The sequence below is a fragment of the Electrophorus electricus genome, chromosome 18, assembly GCF_041902795.1.
Source record: "Electrophorus electricus isolate QZ-2024a chromosome 18, ASM4190279v1, whole genome shotgun sequence".
NCBI classification, from domain to species: domain Eukaryota; kingdom Metazoa; phylum Chordata; class Actinopteri; order Gymnotiformes; family Gymnotidae; genus Electrophorus; species Electrophorus electricus.
This window is the reverse complement of record NC_137514.1, coordinates 8598304-8616493: the sequence shown is the minus strand read 5'-3', so window position 1 is coordinate 8616493 and position 18190 is coordinate 8598304. Positions and strand designations below refer to the sequence as shown.

The following is an 18190-nucleotide window of genomic DNA, read 5'->3' as shown; positions in this document are numbered from 1 at the left end:
AAAATGTATTTATTAATGTCAGTTATATAACGATATTAATGTGTTACGCTAACGCACCAGACACCGCGTTATATATAAAAAAGGGTCACGTTAACTATAATAACATAATTTTATAATAATTTATTTTTAGACATGTTAAATTAGTTAATTGTAGGTGACTTTTATTTTTTATGCCTTCTCGGCTGATAAAAGCATGGGGATAGGACGGATGTCTGATGACGTTGTCCAATTACATGTCGATAACAATTTTAAACCGTAACCGGCGCACAAGTTTGAATACAGCTATTTGGACTGGTCAGTAAAGTTACTAAGTTGGTAACCAGCTAGCTAACCTAGCCACTTAATTTATCGTCAGGAAGGAGCGGGCATGAGGAAAAGATGACTGAAGAGTCAGCTGTTAAAGTTTGTGTTAGGGTTAGACCCCTTATCAAGAGGTGAGAAATATTTTGTAGTGCAAGCTTTTTTTTTTTTGCTCCAATGCTTTCAGCGAGTGCCTCCGGTTAGGTATCTTAGCTAGTTAATTCGTGAACGTTATAAGTTATTAACCTAGAATAGAATAGTATTTTAGCTTGTTATCTATCGTTAGTTAGCTAGCGGTAGCTAAATATAATATAATTATATAATTTTCAGTGCTAGCTCAAGAATCATTTATATAGAACTTGCAGTATTGTGTCAGTATTTTAACAGGCGTAGCGCTAACGTTCGTTAGCTAGGTTACTTGGCTAGTTTCCGTAGTGTTTCTTCCAGGTTTCTAGCCCCAGAAACTAGTACAACATAGCTAAGATGGTTTATCTTGTTATCTAGCAAGCTAGCGTAGCTACGGCGAAATGAAATCTAACGTTGGCTACCTTTTTTATGTGTATTTTGGTGCTATGATGCCCATATCTTATGTAGTGTTGCATAGATCAAATGGTGTTTATGGGATGTTGTAGGGAGGAGGCAACAGCAGAGAATGCAGAACCTGTACAGCTTTATTGGAAGGCTGACAAGCAGGTTATTCACCAGGTGGACGATGATGGCAACCTCACCAAAGGCTTTGGGTTTGGTAAAGTAGTGTTCCATTTTTATGAGTGAGTATGGTAATCGACTGTCATTATTGTGACATGCTTGTTTCTTTATTTTCTGAACCTTTAGACCGTGTTTTTAGTGCAGACGAGTCCACCAGTCAACTCTATCAAGAGATAGCCAAGCCCCTTGTCGTATCTGCAGTTGAAGGATACAATGGTAAATTTTAAAGGATTGCTACAAGTTGTTCTGCAGAACATAAGGTCATACATTATATGTTGGACAATGTTTTGATTTATTATTGTCCTTTGACTCCACCCCATTACAGGAACTATATTTGCCTATGGTCAGACTTCTTCTGGTAAGACTTTTACAATGATGGGCAGTGACCATATCCCTGGGGTGATACCTCTTGCCATGACGGATGTTTTTCAAACAATTAAAAATGTAAGTTCAAACAAACATACAAACACAGACCCTATTGCTTTGCTAGCTAGCATAAATTAACATTTATTTTTCTCAAAGAGTATGATTAACATGTGTCCATAAAATCAAGTTTTATTGTAAAGTTTTTCTGGTCAATCTGCCTAGTGTCCAAAGAAAGAGTTTCTTCTCAGAGTGAGCTACATGGAAATTTACAACGAAACAGTAACAGATCTGCTGTGTGACAGCTGGAAAAGAAAACCACTGGAAATCCGTGAAGGAAACTATGTGAGTGTTGTAGTCCCTACTTTTAGATTACGATCGTGTATTATGCAATACACAGTGTAAATGCATCTGGAGGCTTTATGTTCACTGTTTTGGGCATCAACAGAAAAATGTCTATGTGGCTGACTTGACGGAAGAACTGGTGACGTCTCCGGAGCAAGCCCTGTCCTGGATCCGGAAAGGAGAAAGTAATGTGCTTCTTTGTCTTACCGTTACGCTCGTAACCTGTCTTACCATCATACCAGTACACTCATAACCTTTGTGACAGAGTTTTGTGTTTTATACATTACTCTTAATTACAGACCTTGTTCAGTGTTGCGTTTATAGTGCATCCTTACTATCGTTTGTCAATTTTATTTTCTCAGAAAACCGCCATTATGGGAAGACAAAAATGAACCAAAGGAGCAGTCGCTCTCACACCATTTTCCGCATGGTGAGTGGTCTGATGAATATAAATGGCTTTTGTCCATGGTGTTCTGCTGCGAGTTCAAAAATGTAACTTCTCTTGCCAGATTTTGGAGAGTAGAGAGAGAAGTAACCCCGGATCTGGTGAAAATGTAGACGGAGCAATCATCGTTTCTCATTTGGTACTTTGAGTTCAAGGCTATTGCAATAAGAATTTCTCTGAGTAACTTGTGGGTGTATGTGAACAGTGTCAAGTGTGATCATGCAGAAACACCTATTTGTAATCCAACTAATATCCATCTTTTCATCGTAATAAGGAATTAATAGTTCATAAATTTTATTTATTTGTTTGTTTCTCTTTTGTTTTTTTGTGTGCGCTAGAATTTGGTGGATCTTGCTGGGGCTGAACGAGCCAGTCAGACCGGAGCAGAGGGTAAGTTGTTGCTTTTTGAAGTCGCTTTTAATGTGCATAATTTTTTGTCTTGCCTGACTCAGTGCAATCAGGAATTATAAACATCAGGTTAAAGCCTTTGACTTAAATACTTATGTGGTTGTTTTTATTTCTGTGTTACAGGAGCCCGTTTCAAAGAGGGTTGCAATATCAATCGCAGTCTCTTCACTTTGGGACAAGTTATCAAGAAATTGTCTGATGAGAGCCAGAAGTATGAATCGCAAGCAATCCCTCCCTGCCATTTTTTTATTTATTTATTTATTTTTGTATTTTTAAGTCACAAGAAACTTTTAGAGGGGAAAATGTGGTCTTCTCAAAATGACCCTTAAACATTATACTTCCTAAACTGTTGCAGATGCCTTTTCCATCTAGTTCCATCTATATCTTGTCTTTTCGTAATTGTATTTAAAAGCTGGCTGTTATGATACTATTGCTTTCTTTAGACAGTAAAAGATACATTAGAATAGATAAGTATCTAAGTAGTTCTCTTTGTCTTTAAACATCCAAATATTTCATTCTAAAGGGGTTTCACAAACTACAGAGACAGCAAACTAACCCGCATTCTTCAAAATTCTCTGGGTGGCAATGCTAAAACGGTCATCATTTGCACCATCACCCCTGTCACTGTAGATGAAACTCTAAGCACTTTACAGGTAGGTTCAAAGGCACACTCACTAACGTAATGCTTTTTTAAAAAGAGGTCTTGGAAATCAGTTGAAAGTGATGGCTTGTGTCTCTTTTCTCATAGTTTGCTAGTGCAGCAAAGCGTATGAAAAATGACCCTCATGTTACAGAGGTCTCAGATGATGGTGCTCTTTTGAGAAGGTATCGTAATGAGATTGTGGACCTGAAGCGACGCCTTCAGGAGGCAAGTCAAATCTCTGTTGTTGATATTTGTTCTTTTCTCCTTCTTTGCCCAAGTACAGAAATTTGCCATTCTCTAGGAAGGCTTGTTTTTAGGTGTTGTATTCATTTATTGTGTCTCTTCAGGTTTCTTCAGTCACCCAAACAACCGAGACCGAGAAGGAAACCTTGTGTCAGCTCCTTCAAGAGAAGGATCAACTCCAGAGAGAGCAAGCAGATAGAATTAGGAACCTGACAAAATTGTTAGTAACAGCATCAAATGTGGTCCAAGTTCAAAAGGTAAGCACTTTAGAGGATTTCTCAGTACTGTTTCCCTTTTTGTTTTTCAGTGGCGATGACCAGGGATGACACTTGTTTTTTGTATCCAAAGGTTCCCAAGAGAAGGGTGACGTGGGGTGGAAAGCTCTTAAGTTCAGCCAAGTTAATGGAAGAAGAGCAAGGATATGCTGAGATGAGCTTTGCTGAGTCCTTTTTCAAAAAGAGGAGAGCTGACAGTACTGTTAATGAGGAAATAGAAGGTAGAATTTCTACTATATAAATGATAAAATGTTAAAAAATAAGGTGGTATACAATTAACACCGTTACCAATGTAGTGTTTTTATTTATGTATTTTTTTGTCTTGTGTTTATAGACGTGGATGACTATGACAGATGCTTTTACAATACAACCGAGGATACCTCCATTGATATGGAGATGAACCAGAGTAATGTCACAATGCGTAGCTCTGCAGAGGGGTGAGAAATTCTTGGCATCCCAGCAACAGTTTCAACACCAAGTTCCTGTGAAATGTGAATTTCCAGGCCTTTATATAAGGATTTGTTTTGCCTTTTCTGTTGTGGGGCTTATTATTGCAGCTTTCACCCATCGCAAGCATACCATTTCACCAATAAACATAAGCAATTGCAGAAAAGAAGGCTCAGAGTTGACTAAATAAACATCAGAGAGCCTTAACGAGAGTACCTCAAATCTGTTAGACTGATTTTGGTACTTGTTACCCCTTTACTGGTTGTGTTAGTGCACATTGCCTCAGTACAGGATTTCAGCTGAGAACTAACACACCCCCCTGTCCTTTCAGTGTTTGCCCTGACTCAACACAGCTGATGTTCAAAATTGAATGTCTGGAACATCAGCTGGATATGGAGACACAGGGGAAGCAGAGCGCTGAGGCAAAAGCTTTGGCCCTGGAGAAAAAGATGGACGAGGTTGAAAAACGCTTGCAGAGCCTGGAACAGCAGCTAGACCTGGAAGTGCAAGAGAAGCAAAGAGCTGAGGAGAAGTGTTCTTCGCTGGAGCTGAAGGTTGCAGAGTTGGAAAAGTCTTCAGGACAGGACAAGGTCAACAGTGCTTGTGAAGAGGTAGAGCCAGTTGTGAATAGGCTTTCAAAGTAAACTTTTGTCAGTAGCTTTTAACCTATACATTATACATCACAGTAATGTAGCAGAGTGTCATTTGTAACTAAATAAATATCCTTCTCGTTTTTCTTTTCTTCAAAATTTGAACTATTACCTGACTAACCTTTTTTTGCTACAGTACCTTGGGCAGACCATCCAACTTTGTGAGAGACTGAGCTTTGAAAGGGTGAGTGGTCTGTCAAAGTTGAAAAATAATATAAAGTAAAGAAACAAGAGAGGACTCTTATTTGAGCAAGTTTATTGGAATCTTTGTAAATTGTGGGGGTGGGTGTGTCCTTTCCAGTGTATTCCATTACAAGGCTCTGAATGCGAGTTTCTGTGACTGTAGCCTTATTTCTACCGCACCATTTGCAACATGCTCTGTGTGACTGCATCTGTGCTTCTGACCCTCAATTCAACTGCAAAATCCAAACAGACCAAACCATGCAACTCGCCTCTTATTTGGTCTTAGACTAATTTTACTTTGATTTTTTATTTATTTTTTCCTCTGTGTGTGTCTGAACAGGAAACTATTGCTACAGAATGTGACATGCTGAAACAAACCCTCGAGCTTCTTACTGAAGACATGGAGAGACTAAAGCAGGACAATGTGGCACTAGTCAGAGATACAGATTCACTGCTAAAAGACAAAGCGTCACTCCTGAGAGACGCTGAGGAGAGGAAAGATGCAGATGAGTTTGAGAAACTAGAGCAAGAGAGCAAAAGAGACTATGAGGTCCTTAGCACGTACTTATTTGTTTCCTTTTTTTAACTACATTACATTCCTTGACCTGTATTTGGACACTTTCACTGCTATGTGGTCTGTGTTTAGAATGTGTTCTTTGCTTTCATTGGCATGTCTGCATCACCTCTTTCTATACAAGTGCAGTATCTGTTTTATTTTACTCTTTTGAGCATTTGCCTCCTTTAATATTTCAGAAAGAGTTGGAGGCTGAAATCTCTGAACTAAAAATGGCCTCGGCAAATGCAGAAGATCTGACCCGAAAGCTTAAGGTAAGCTTGTTTGTTTATTATTTATTTATCTCTGTCTAGTTATTTTTAACTTGCATGGTACATTGAAACTGGTACCACTTTAATGTTCAGCATGAAACAGTTAAATCCTTTAGACAAACCATAATTTATTTTTTATTTTTGCACTTTAGGCTGACCTGGAGCTAATGTCAATGCAGCTGAAAAAGAAAGAAGACATGGTTGCTGAACTGCAGACTATGGTTTGTGAACATGTATGGAAAGTTGCTTAAGATTTTCCAAATGTAACTTTGGAATTTAAATAATTTGTTGTCACAATTTTGCAGAATGGTAAGGATCTAGTCCAGGAGGTAACGCAGCTACGGCGTTCATTAGATGATGCAGAGGGTCTTAGCTTGGAGACCAGGAAGGAGTGGGCTCTCCTGCGCAGTGAGAACATGTCCCTCCAGGAGAGAGACGTAAGGATCTTCTCCAGTTCAAAACAAACCTTTCTCCATATTCCTGCAGATATCCTTCTTTTAGTTATTCTTTGAAATCTGAGTGCATGGTTTTTCCTACACATCAGGTGACTTTGACTGCAGAGTATAACCGAATGGAGAGTGAGGTAAAAGGCCTGCGGAGCCAACTTGAGAATGAGAAATCCCGTTTTAAGAAAATGCAGGCTGACCTTCAGAAAGAACTGCTCTCTGCTTTTGATGAGAACACCAAGCTCACTGCTCTTCTGGATGGCAAAACTCCTAAAAGTGGGTGCTGGTACTTCACATTGTGTATCCAACAGAATAAATCTTAGGTCTATGATGTAATTCCTTTTTTTATTAATCACACAAGTTTTGTTTGTCTTTTCCCAGATGTAATGGACAACCTGATGCTGGAGAAAACTGTTAATGAATTAAAGAAAGAGCTTGAGAAGAGCCAGGGGAATGAGAGTGATTTGCAGAGGAAAATGGAGGAAATGAAAGCCTTGGAGGCTCTTCCTGCCCAAGTGGATGATTTGTTGAGACAGGTGAGAACCATTCATGCAGTTAAATGGGATATGTATGGCAAAAATAACAATACATTTATACGTTTTGTCGTAGGCTAATCCAGCAAGTTGGTTATTGGTATAAAATGAATATTGTGTGATTTGGTCAACTACAAACTTTCATGCACTTTAATGCTTTATGAAAAATGATTTATTTTTAACTTAGGTGTCTGAGCTCACTGCAGAGGTGACTTCTGTTCGAGAGGAGAGGGACCGTCTCTTCTCTGCTCAGGTCCTTTCCACTAAGGAACATCAGAGAGGTGAACAAGAGTCTGAAAAAGCAAAGGAAGATTTTGTTAAAATGGCAAAGGATTTGTCAAAGGCAGAACTCAGGGAGGCTCAGCTGAGTCAACAACACAAAGACACATCAAACCAGCTCAGAAAGGTCCAAACGGATCTGGAACACTTTTTAAAGGAAAATGACAGTCTTCGCAGTGCCTTGGCAGAAGCTAACCAGATGGTTTGTTTCTTATTTGTGTGTGCTCTATTTATTTATTTATTTAGAATGTATTTATTCTCCATTTGTGTAAAATCCTCAAAGTCTCAATATTGTTTACCAGTTTGTAATCAAATGTGACTGTCTTCCTATAGTCTGTGCAGCTGGGTGAAGAACTTGAATCTCTTCACCGTGAAAGAGATGGCCGTATGTCTGAGGAAGCAGTGGATGGTCAGAATAGCACAGATGATCTGCAGAGTCTTCGCTTACTTGTAGACTGCTTAAATAAAGAGAGAGATGAGCTTCAGGATATCGTCCAGGGATTGAAAGAAGAGCGAGATCAGCTAAAGAGAGATATGGAAGAAAATGTGGAGATGGTATGCTATTGTTTGTAGGTCTCTGCATATGTTTTTCCTGCTACTGATCTTAAGACTGTTGATCATAATAAAGCATTGGACACCATGATATATTAAATATTGTTTTGACTGGGTGCAGTATATTGTATTTTACTTGTTTGGAGTTGATGATCCTTGAAAATCCTTACGATTCATAACTTGTAAAAAGCAATGTAAATCCTAATTTTAAGATTTTTTTTCCTCAATGCAGATGATTGAAAATCAGGAAGAACTGAGGACAGCTCTGGAGAAGGTGAGAGTGCAGCAAGACCAAATCGTTCAGCTAGAAGAGCAAAAAGCCCAACTTGAGTCCAAATTCTCTGACTTCGATGGAACCAATAACAGCCTCGTTGAGGATCTACACGTTCAGGTTCTTTTCTGTCTAGTTACTCTGAGAATTTAAAAATTGCACAATCCACTATTTGCATCATGTGACTATTTTTATTTAACTAAATATTGTATCGGTTGGTATATTCCTAGTGCCTGAAAGTGGACTATTTGTATCTATGTACCAGGTGAAGCAGTTAAAGGAGGAACTCCAGTCTGTCTGTGCAGAGAGAGACATTCTCTCTGAGAAGACCCTTAGTAACACCAAGGAGATGGAAAGGATGTGTGATATTGGCTCTCTAACCGTAGAAAGAGAACAGCTTCAAGAGACACTGCAGAGCCTAAGAGAGGAAAGGGCCCAGCTGCAGAAAGAGATGGAAGAAAAAGATGAACTGGTAAGGGATTGGTGGAACTTGTACAAACTGGTGTGAATTCCTCAGTTGGTGGTTGATTCCTGGCATTTTTTTCCAGTTTCCAAATGGTTTTCAGTGTTTCTAAATAGGTGGTGTGTGTCTTTTTTTTTTTTTTTTTTTTTTCTCCCCCTTTTCCAAACCCTGTGGAACCTCGGAAGAATCTAACGTGAGCTCAGTGTAATACTTCGATCTTTACATGTCGACTTATTTGTATGTCTAAAGCCAGCTTTGGCACAGGAAGACTTGTTGATAAATGTTCCTTGCTGAAGGTACAAACATGCCCCCGCCCCACCCTTTTTTTTAATTTTTATTTTAATTTTTTTATTTTCCTTCAGATCACCTGCTTCCAGGCAGAGCAGCTTACCAAGTGCAGTAGTAGTAGTGAGGAGGAGTCTCAGCTTCAAAAGGTCTGTGAAATCGTATTGTAGTCATGATGTGGGGAATCCAATTTGGAACACACGAATAGAGCATATAAATCAATTTAATTTTCTGTTGCTATATAGATTCAGGATCTGAAGGAGACTGAAGAATTGATGCAGGATAATGCCCAGCTGAGAAAAGAACTTCAGGGCATGTCTGAAAAGGTGAGCTTCCAGAGTTCAGACATGTTGCATTATCTGTAGAACCTACTGTCCTGTAGGTTGTCTCTTGCCTTTTTCTTATTAAAAAAAAAACCTCTGTGTAATATTATGAAAGCAGACAAATGTAGAAGGTGCAGATGTTCAGGTAATTGAGTATGGCTCTGTTTAAGTTAAACAGCTTGAATTACATTTGCTAAGAAGTAAAATGTACTGTTTAATGAACCACACTTTGAGTTTGTGGTTTGCACTTTACACATCAATGGGTTATTCTTAGGTGGATGAGCTCACAGAAGCACTCTGTGCTGTAAAAGATGAGAAGGGTCATCTGCTGACTACTCAAACTACTTTGACTGAAGAAAATGCCAGATTGCAAAAAGAGGTTGAAAAGGCCCAGGAAGAGCTTGTCAAAATGGAGAGTGAAATGGTCGAGTCACAGCTGAAGGAGGCTCAGCTCAGTCTGCAGCATACAGAAATCACTGAACAGCTCACAAAGACCCAGGCTGACATGGAGCAATTTTTAGTGAAAAATAACAAACTGCTTGCATCACTGGACGAGGTGAACCAGAAGGTGGGTTTCGTTGTTTATATATGGCCCTTCATAAATTTGGAATGCCGAATCATATGTATTGTTTGTGATTTTGTCTATAGTCAACACAGCTCGCTGAAGAGGTTGAATCGCTTCGTCGTGAAAGAGAAAAGCTTCTGTCTGAGAAGACATTGGGAGCTTACCACCCTGCGGAGGGGGACAGCCTTTGTGCACCTGTTAACTCCTTGACCGAGGAGAGAAACCAGCTTCAGGAGGCTGTCCAAGCCCTGAGAAAAGAGCAAAGCCACCTGAAGAGGGAGCTAGATGAGAGCAACCACATGGTGTGTGGGTGTGTGGGTGGGTGTGAGCTGGGGGGTTTAATGGCTGAAGACAATGTAGCATCTGTGTGGAACTTAGAATTGACAGATGCATGTTGTTCAGCTCATGCAGGTCCAGGATAAACTGAAGCAGAATGAGAACAATTCGGACCAAGCAACTACCTGTGTGCAAGCCAATCTTATTCAACAAGTGCGTATGAAATAACTGTTTTGAAAAGTATACATGTATGTCCTTTAAGAGATGTGGGCTCTGTTTGGGTGACTGTGTGCACATGTAAATGTATGTTAAAAGGTTTTGGTTGTTATTAATCCCATTCAGCAACAGCTGGAGGAGCGACTAGAAGCACTGACTGAGGAAAACCAGCAGTTGAAGACAGATCTTCAGGAAAATGTGGAGATGGTAAATGATGATGATTTTATGAATTTATGTATAGGATTTCTACCTAGACCGGAGGATAAAAAAGAAGCTTTTATTACTATTTAATTGCTTTATTATATATTATTATGTTTTAATTTGATGCAGATGATTGAAAATCAAGCTGAATTGAGAGGGGCACTGGAGAATATAAAAGCGCTTCAGGACAAAATACATGACCTAGAATCACAGAGGGTTCAACTGGAGTTCAAACTCAGCCATCCTGGTAATGGTGATGAGGGTGTACTTCTGGAAGATTTGAAAATTCAGGTATTTTTGTGTTGATACAAAGCAGTGTAAATGTGACCCTTTTGTGGTTTACAAAAATAGTCAGGAGATTTGGGTGTGTTCATTTATTATTATTATTATTATTATTATTATTTATTTATTTATTTAATTAAAAAAAAAACAATTCAACATATGTATATTCAATTAAAATATTATATTGCTTGCTGACTCCTGAGATCTAATGCTTAATCTCTTCAACTACTACCAGATTAAGCAGTTAAGTGAAGACCTCCAGGCTGTGTGTGATGAAAAGAACAAACTACTCTCTGAGAATGCTCAAAATAACCTAAATGAAGCAGAGCTGGAGAGGGTTCATGCAAACATCACCTCACTCACTGAGGAGAGAGACCAACTCTTGGATATACTGCAGCGACTGAGAGAGGAGAAGAACCAACTAAAGAGAAACCTGGAGGAGAAGGATGACCTGGTCAGAATCAGAGAGTTCATTTTTGTGAAGCTGTTCATTATTGTGGAATGAGTGCATGCTTAACTGCACTGTTGACTTTGCAGGTTTTGCAGTTGACAGGGGAGATTCAGTCAGCATGTACTGAAAGAGGCCAGCTTTTGTGTGTGAGAACCAACCATATGGAGAACAGTGCACTGGAAATGGTTCAGTCCAACCTCGATGCTCTCAGTGAAGAGAGAGACCAGCTTCTGGAGATACTGCAGGGTCTGAGAGAAGAGAAGAACCAGCTGAAGAAAGAACTTGAGGAGAAGGATGACATGGTCTGTCTAGTGTGCTTTTTCCTTGTGTCCATGTATGTGTAAAATAGAAATTTCAGTGCTTTTTGTTTGACCAATGCATAGAAATGAACACTCCAGTTGCTTTAAATATCGATCTCTCTCTCTACTGCAGATGATGCAGCTGAGGGAAGAAGTCCAGTGTGCTCTCGCTGAGAGGGATTGTCTTTTGGCTGAAAACGATAAATGCAGCATGCATGACTTTGAGAGCCCTCAAGTGAACATCACGTGTTTGACTGAAGAGAGAGACCAGCTTCTGCAGGTCCTCCAGGGACTGAGGGAGGAGAAGAACCAACTTAAGATAGACCTGGATAAGAAGGAGGAGACGGTAAGGAACCAAGTGCTTTCAGTAATTATATGGTAAAGTTTTGCCTCCGTACTTGTAGGAAGAGCATTAACATTGTTGATAACTCGGCTGTTTTTACTGCATTGCATTTACAGCTGAAGCAGTTGATGGATCTTCAGAGTACTCAGACAGCCAATGTGTCAATGAAAGCTTCTTCATGCAGCATCTTTAATGGGTCTGCTTTGTCTGATGATGTTAATGAAAAAGGAGACCACCTCCAGGAGCTACTGCAAGGTGTAAGAGAGGTATAGTAAAGCATTAGTGTAGCATTAGTGTAGCCCTCACTTCCACATGATGCATACTCAAATTCTCTTTTTCTGTCTTTATCTCTGCCTCCCCCCCCCAGCTCATTCAAGTTCAGGGTGAAATGAAGCACAATAAACTTCATGGTTCAGAACAACAGGGCATTAGAGAACTGCAAGAAGCTCAGCTTCAACAAGTCAGTGGAAATATTTTTATTTATTTATTTATTTATTTATTTATTTATTTAAAAAGTAAACTTGGGTACAAAGCAAGATACCAGGTCAAATCCTTACACCCTGAGATCAATACTTTTTGTGGGTGCTGTTTGAGTTCAGATACAAGAGTCAGACCAGAAAAAAACTGTTAACACGTTAAGTTTTTTCTTGTCCGACTCTTGTGAAATGTTCTCCTTATGCTTCTCCTTAGATGCAGGCCCTCGGGGAGGAAATTGACTCTTTGAGGAATGAGAGAACAGTGCTCAGAAAGGATCTCCAGGAGGCTGCTGAAATGGTAAGTCCTTCTAAATGAGTGGGATTGCCCAATTTAGGTGTGTTTACCCTCAGCCATGAAGACTGACTGACTGAATTAAGATCACTTCCTTGTGTTTCAGTCAAAAACCTATCAAAACCTGCTTCATTCCACCAAGGAGGAGCTGAAGCAGAGGCAGAAAGAGAACACAGACCTGATGACCCAAAGTGCTGAAAAGGAATCTCATCTTAAGCAACAGGTAGTTCATGCTTTTGCCAGTGCTACAATCACTAATAAAAAAACTGGCATTAATGTTCTATTCATTATTTTTATTTTTATTTACTGTTCCTCCCAATAGTTGAGCCAAATGAATGAAGATCTTTTGTCCTTGAGAGGCTTGAGGGATCAACTTGTGACAGAAAAAAGCTCAGAAACTAAGTATCTCAGCACAGAGTTGCAGACTCTTCAGTCTCGCTTCACTTCTCTTGAGGAAGAAAACGAGAAACTCCATGCGATGCTCGAGCATGCCAGAGCTGAAAGCGATAAGCTGAGTACTGATTTGAAGGACAGTGAACAAATGGTAAAGAACATGGATTTACTGTTTTAACAATTGTGTATATTGATTATGTTAAGAATTTTTGTTTCTTTTCTTTTAAAATGGTTACTTTCCCCCATCTTTGCTGCTTATGAAAAGCTTTTCTGTTCTCTTAAATGGGGTTTATCAATTTGTAGAGACACCAGTTGATTAAAGAGGTCGAGTGTCTTGGCAGTGTCAAAGACAAACTACAGGATGAAGAGACTAATGCAGAGCAGCACCTGGAGATTTTGAAAGGGGTCACAGAAGCGCGTGACCAACTCAGGAGGGAACTGGATATAAAAACTGAGGAGGTATAAAAGCAACATTGCATTTTTTATATATATATTTTTTGGATTCTTTTAAAAGCCACCTCATTTATTAAGTCCTTGTCAAAGGGTTTGAGGATTGTTTTGCTTTCTTCTTTTTTTTCTGCAGTTGATGCACACAAAGGAAAAAGTGCAAGGATTAGAAAAGCAAAAAATGCTTCTTGAATCTGAAGTGAATTCTCTGAGCCAGGTTTATATAATTAGCTTCTTTTGTCTCATTCTGTTATGAATTTGTTTGTGTTTTGATGATTTTATTTTTATAAATGTTTCCCACCCTCCTTACAGTCTCTTCATGACGTAAATGCTACAGTCACTAATGTGAATGAACAGGCCACTGTGTCCTCTAACCAAAGAGCACTGAAAGCAGTTTCTGAGATCAGATCTTTTAATGAGAAAATTAAAGTAAGCAATCACAAATTAATTTTGTTTATTTTTACCTCTACTAGCTTAGCAATTAATGTTTTCACTGTGGCTAGATGTATCAACATGTGTGTGAATCAGTGTTTCTAGGCAATACTAGGCTATTTGAATATTTTCAAATACAACAAACTGGATTCATTCAAATTATGTATATTTTTAACACCCCTTCCCTAAGACTGGTTTCATGAAGCTTCAGAGCATCATTGACCATCCGACCCTCAAACATCATCTTGGAGATGATGGCCACAACTGCAACGAAGGGACTTTGATCTATCAGCTGTTGCCATATGTTCCGATATCCCACAGAACAGTGTTTGCTGATCTTTCAAAAAAAACAATCCAGCTTAATGACATTCTTGCGAGAACTGCGGTAAGAATCAGTGTCAAACAAATTGAACCATAACATGGTAGTCACCATCTCCATTAACAGATCCTATCCAATTGAATGAAAGAATCCTGTAAGCCTTAGCTCCTTACCGACTAGTGTGTATTTTAATATATAACTCCTTACCGATTTGGTGTGTATTTAATATTTCTAAGATTTTTTTTCTTCTCAAAGGTGCAGCTAGTCAGCCAATATAAAGAAGGAATTTATCCATTTTAAATGTATTTATTATACCTCTTTCTCAATTCCCTTAGATGACCTTAAAGAGATCAGCACAGCACCATAAGGCCCACTTTATGCTCCAAGTTCAGAGTGATGTGGCCTCCTTTGAGGAGAGGAGACTACAGGATGTGTTGATTCGCCGAGCTCAGGCTCCCCTGCAGCCCCTCCATATGCTACAGGAGGACCTCCAAGAGTTTTGGGACCAGCGACTCTTGGAGCTGTTAGAAAGACGCAAGCAGAATCTGCAGGTGAGTGTAACTGCACGTCTGTTGCACTATGGATCGAGTCCGGTAGAATGTGACGGATGTAGCTTGATCAATAAAATTGCCCAATACTAAGGGTCCATAGCTTTATAGACATCAGTGGATATCTTGCTAATGGAACAATGGTAATATGTCTCTGAATGTTCTATCTAATAAAGAAAATGCTCATTGTAAACACAGGGTATTGTAAACCTTGGAACAAAAGCTAAATGTGCTGTTTAGCTGACCATCATATGAAATGGACTCACTGCATCCTAATAAAACAGCAACTGTTATGTGATGTTCAAGTTATAAGTGGCTTGTTTTATGCTTAAATTAGAAAGACTGAGCTATTGCTGATGAGAAATTTGACAGTGGAGAACTGACATTATCATATCAGTTAGTAAAGCACTTTAGCTAAAACTCTTGACCGTGCCTCTTTTTTGACCATGTAAAATTACTTTGGATGATGCCAATTATCAGAATTTTAGTGCTTTGAAACTAGACCATTTTTATACTTGTCTGTCCCTCTCTGTAGTCTTTACTGTGCCATGCTTCAAGGTTGTCTGTACATGTCTGTCATTGGTAGAATATGAACAATATTCTGGTGGTCCTGGAAGATCGTGTATCTGAGCAAGCACTCACCATCTCGGATGAACATCAGGCACGGAGTCATGTGGCTGATAAGGGCAGGGCCCTGGCCAGAACTGCTGACACCACAGCCATACTCGAGTTCTTGCAGCAGGAACTTGCTCGCCGCACAGTTTTGGCCGAACGTCAGAGAGCAGTCTGCCAAGTATGGCCTGCCTTTCAGTTCTAATTTGCTTGACTGACAGAAGATCTACATAAGCATGTTCCTACTTGATTTGAAATGTTCATATGTATAATACCATTTGCTGACTGAAGGACTTCTCACCCTGCAGCGCCTGTTGGACCAGGACGATGCTGTGGTTTCCGTGCTGAGGTCGTCCTCGGCTGAGTCAGAGCAGAAGCTCAGGGATGAGCAGAGGGAGAGCCTGGCCTTGCTGCCGCCACACAGCACCCACCGGCCCAAGATTGAGGCTGAACTACTGCTGGAGAAGCAGAGTCTGCATCTTCAGCTGCAGCAGACACAACAACAGATGGAGGTAATGTTGTGAATGAATTCTAACTTGTATAATATCTGCTTTTTTTTTCATTGTTTTTAAACTCTGATCTATTGGCACTGATGACTTAGTTAAGCATCCAGTCCACAATGACCACATTTTCCCTGGAGACATGCTGCCTTTTTTGTGCCAAATGAGATCATAGGCGATTTATAGCAGAAGCAGCTTTTGATTTGTTCTCGTCAGACTGATTTTAGAACTAAACCACACTGGAATGTTTTTCTTATGCTTGAATTTTTCTGTTATTAGACATGACGACTTTTGAGCAAGATAATTGTGCCCATTAGGTGATCCAGCAGAACATGGAGGAGTTGAAGGTCCAGGCAGATGAATCCAGCCAGAAACACCTTGAGAAGCTTGAAGAACTGAGCTCAAATCTAAAGGAGAAGGAGGTCCTTATTCAGAACCTGCAGACAAAATTGAAAGAATCTGAGGTAGGTGTTAATTGCTGTTTTAAAAATTTGTTACTGTTAGATGATGCAGTTAACCTTTCTTTTAACGTCCAGGCCTTGGCAAAGATGAAGATGCCACCTACTGCTGCTGAAATGGAGGGCATGAAGGATAAACTGGTGAAGATGGAGCTGGATCACGTTGCCGTAACTACAGGCCATGAAAAAGAGTGAGGGTCAATATTTTCTCTTACTGCATCCATTTCACCCTCCGTCGACGCTGGTGTACTGAACCAACAGAGAAATGGTAAATGTAATGATCTAACTTAAGGTTAGCTGCCAGCTGATTTGTTTTGCTAACATGTTCTAGAATAACCCAGTTAAAATCAATGCTGGAGCACAGAGAAGAGGTCATCCGCAAGCTGAAGGAGACCCTCAGAAAAACCCAGCAGGAGGAAGAGTATTCATGTAAGGGTGCTTCACACAGCTTCCCAAGCTGATTTGAAGGGCCTGTTAAGCAGCTAATTGCTATGCCATCACTATTCTTTGCAGTCATGGAGAGTGACGGCTCCCAGACCAAAGCTCTTGCTTGCCTTAAAGAGAAAACGATTGAGGAGCTTCACAAGAAAAATGCACACTTTGAAAGGTAACCTTGGAATAGAATCTGTGTTGAATGCTAAAGTTAATAGCTGCACTTCAGTTAGTTTGTAGTAACAATGACGTATACTCTTGAAATAAAGTGTTTAAAAAAAAACAAACAAACAACCAACAATAATTTTAATTTTCAGCCTTTTGACCAAGCAACAAGAAGAAATCACTAAATGGAAGAACAGGGCTTACAAACTGAGGGGAAGCAGGAAGGACCCCCCCCAGACCCCACACACGCCAACCAAGCGGCAGCCCCCACTGGTGGAAAGTGAGGTGAACTCCCCCAAGAAAGCCTTCCTTGACTCACCGAAAAGCAAGTTCTTTGACATCCGTGCCGGGGATGAGCCTATGTCACTCAAGTGCCCTAAGCAGTTCTTCGATAACTCCAACCTTGGAACAATGCCTGGTATGTAGCTGCTTTGGTGTGTATCCTGGTCCTCCTCTTGTGGCCTTTGAAAATAGTGTTATAGTTATTTGCAGGTTTGTCACTTTGCCTTTTTCTCATCAGATGTTTCACATATACCAGCTGAACTAGCTATGGATTCTTCTGAAAGTGATGAGGGTAATATTTTGTGCTCAGGGGAAAAAGAAAATGTTCATTCGGTCATTCATTTATTGAAGGGTCGTGGTTTTGCACTGAAGTTTCCCTACCACACTTGGGTTGCACACCAATGCATAGTTGTCTTACTCCACTGCTGAGTTCCACAGTCTTGCACAGTACTCTCTGTTCACATGAAGGGCTTGATGCCTAGCTGATCTGTTGAATAAGAGTCAGAGAAGGGGGACAGTCCTTTGTTTTTTCAAATAACCAGGCCTTGGTTTCCCAGAAACATGGTCATGACATGTAATTTAACAACACACTCAATGTAGGTGTGGTGCAGTAATAAAATGATTGAATTGCAACCAGACCAGACAATTTTTTTAAATAAAAATAATTTTTTGTACTGTAGCCTCATCCTATCACCACTGATGCTTCAGCACTTGATTGTTAGTCATTATAAAGCCCTTCAAAAGGTTCCCCCTCTCCCTCCTGTAGTTGTATTTACTGTTGAAGATATTGTCGATCATCTGGAGTTATCCGTTTGTGTTTTCTTAGATGCCAGCACCAGCACAGCTGTTGGCTCTAACGAGGCAAACCAAGACAACTGGTGGCATATTCCAAACTCCTCTCCCCGGAAAGCCAACACCAATATGGATGCAAATGGCTGTCCAACGCAGTGATTGGATTTCTTTTTTTCTTTCCGTTATGTCAGTTATTTTAACCTGCCTTAGTTTTTGTCTTGTGTACTAAAATTCTTAAGTCTTGTATTTTTATAAATGTGACTTGTTTATATTTCAATGTGGAATAAACTGTTCTCTGCTAATTTTCTATTGTACAGTACGTCACTAAATTGATCAGTTTTCAGCAGAGACGTCGTAAAAATGACGCATTAATTCCAGCGTCCTTTTATCCTAAAATAAAACTGCAGGACCTCAGTAAGCAA

At 39.8% G+C, this 18190-nt stretch overlaps 1 protein-coding gene across 6 annotated transcripts; it reads left to right on the top strand.

The window, feature by feature from the left end:
• Positions 1-136: 136 nt before the first annotated feature.
• On the top strand, positions 137-18070 carry cenpe (centromere protein E). 6 transcript variants are annotated; one of them, XM_081700905.1, is made up of 56 exons: positions 144-434; positions 933-1045; positions 1135-1224; positions 1334-1452; positions 1597-1716; positions 1820-1901; positions 2079-2146; positions 2226-2300; positions 2500-2551; positions 2693-2780; positions 3093-3222; positions 3318-3437; positions 3560-3712; positions 3804-3951; positions 4065-4167; positions 4509-4788; positions 4964-5011; positions 5351-5560; positions 5764-5838; positions 5988-6056; positions 6141-6272; positions 6380-6557; positions 6663-6817; positions 7002-7295; positions 7427-7648; positions 7878-8036; positions 8182-8388; positions 8742-8813; positions 8910-8990; positions 9262-9555; positions 9636-9854; positions 9955-10041; positions 10171-10251; positions 10375-10536; positions 10763-10981; positions 11065-11280; positions 11411-11623; positions 11737-11886; positions 11988-12080; positions 12311-12394; positions 12495-12611; positions 12711-12932; positions 13085-13240; positions 13365-13445; positions 13541-13657; positions 13851-14045; positions 14315-14530; positions 15114-15320; positions 15448-15651; positions 15957-16103; positions 16176-16288; positions 16429-16526; positions 16611-16704; positions 16847-17112; positions 17215-17268; positions 17803-18070. In XM_081700905.1, exons 1-56 carry the CDS (start codon positions 379-381, stop codon positions 17925-17927), a joined length of 7929 nt encoding a protein of 2642 aa, XP_081557031.1. In that variant the 5' UTR covers positions 144-378; the 3' UTR covers positions 17928-18070. The 6 variants fall into 6 exon arrangements, with proteins under 6 accessions (XP_081557028.1, XP_081557029.1, XP_081557027.1 ...); XM_081700902.1 differs by having other exon boundaries at positions 137-434; positions 9964-10041; positions 15957-16288; XM_081700903.1 differs by having other exon boundaries at positions 137-434; positions 12531-12611; positions 15957-16288.
• Positions 18071-18190: the final 120 nt, after the last annotated feature.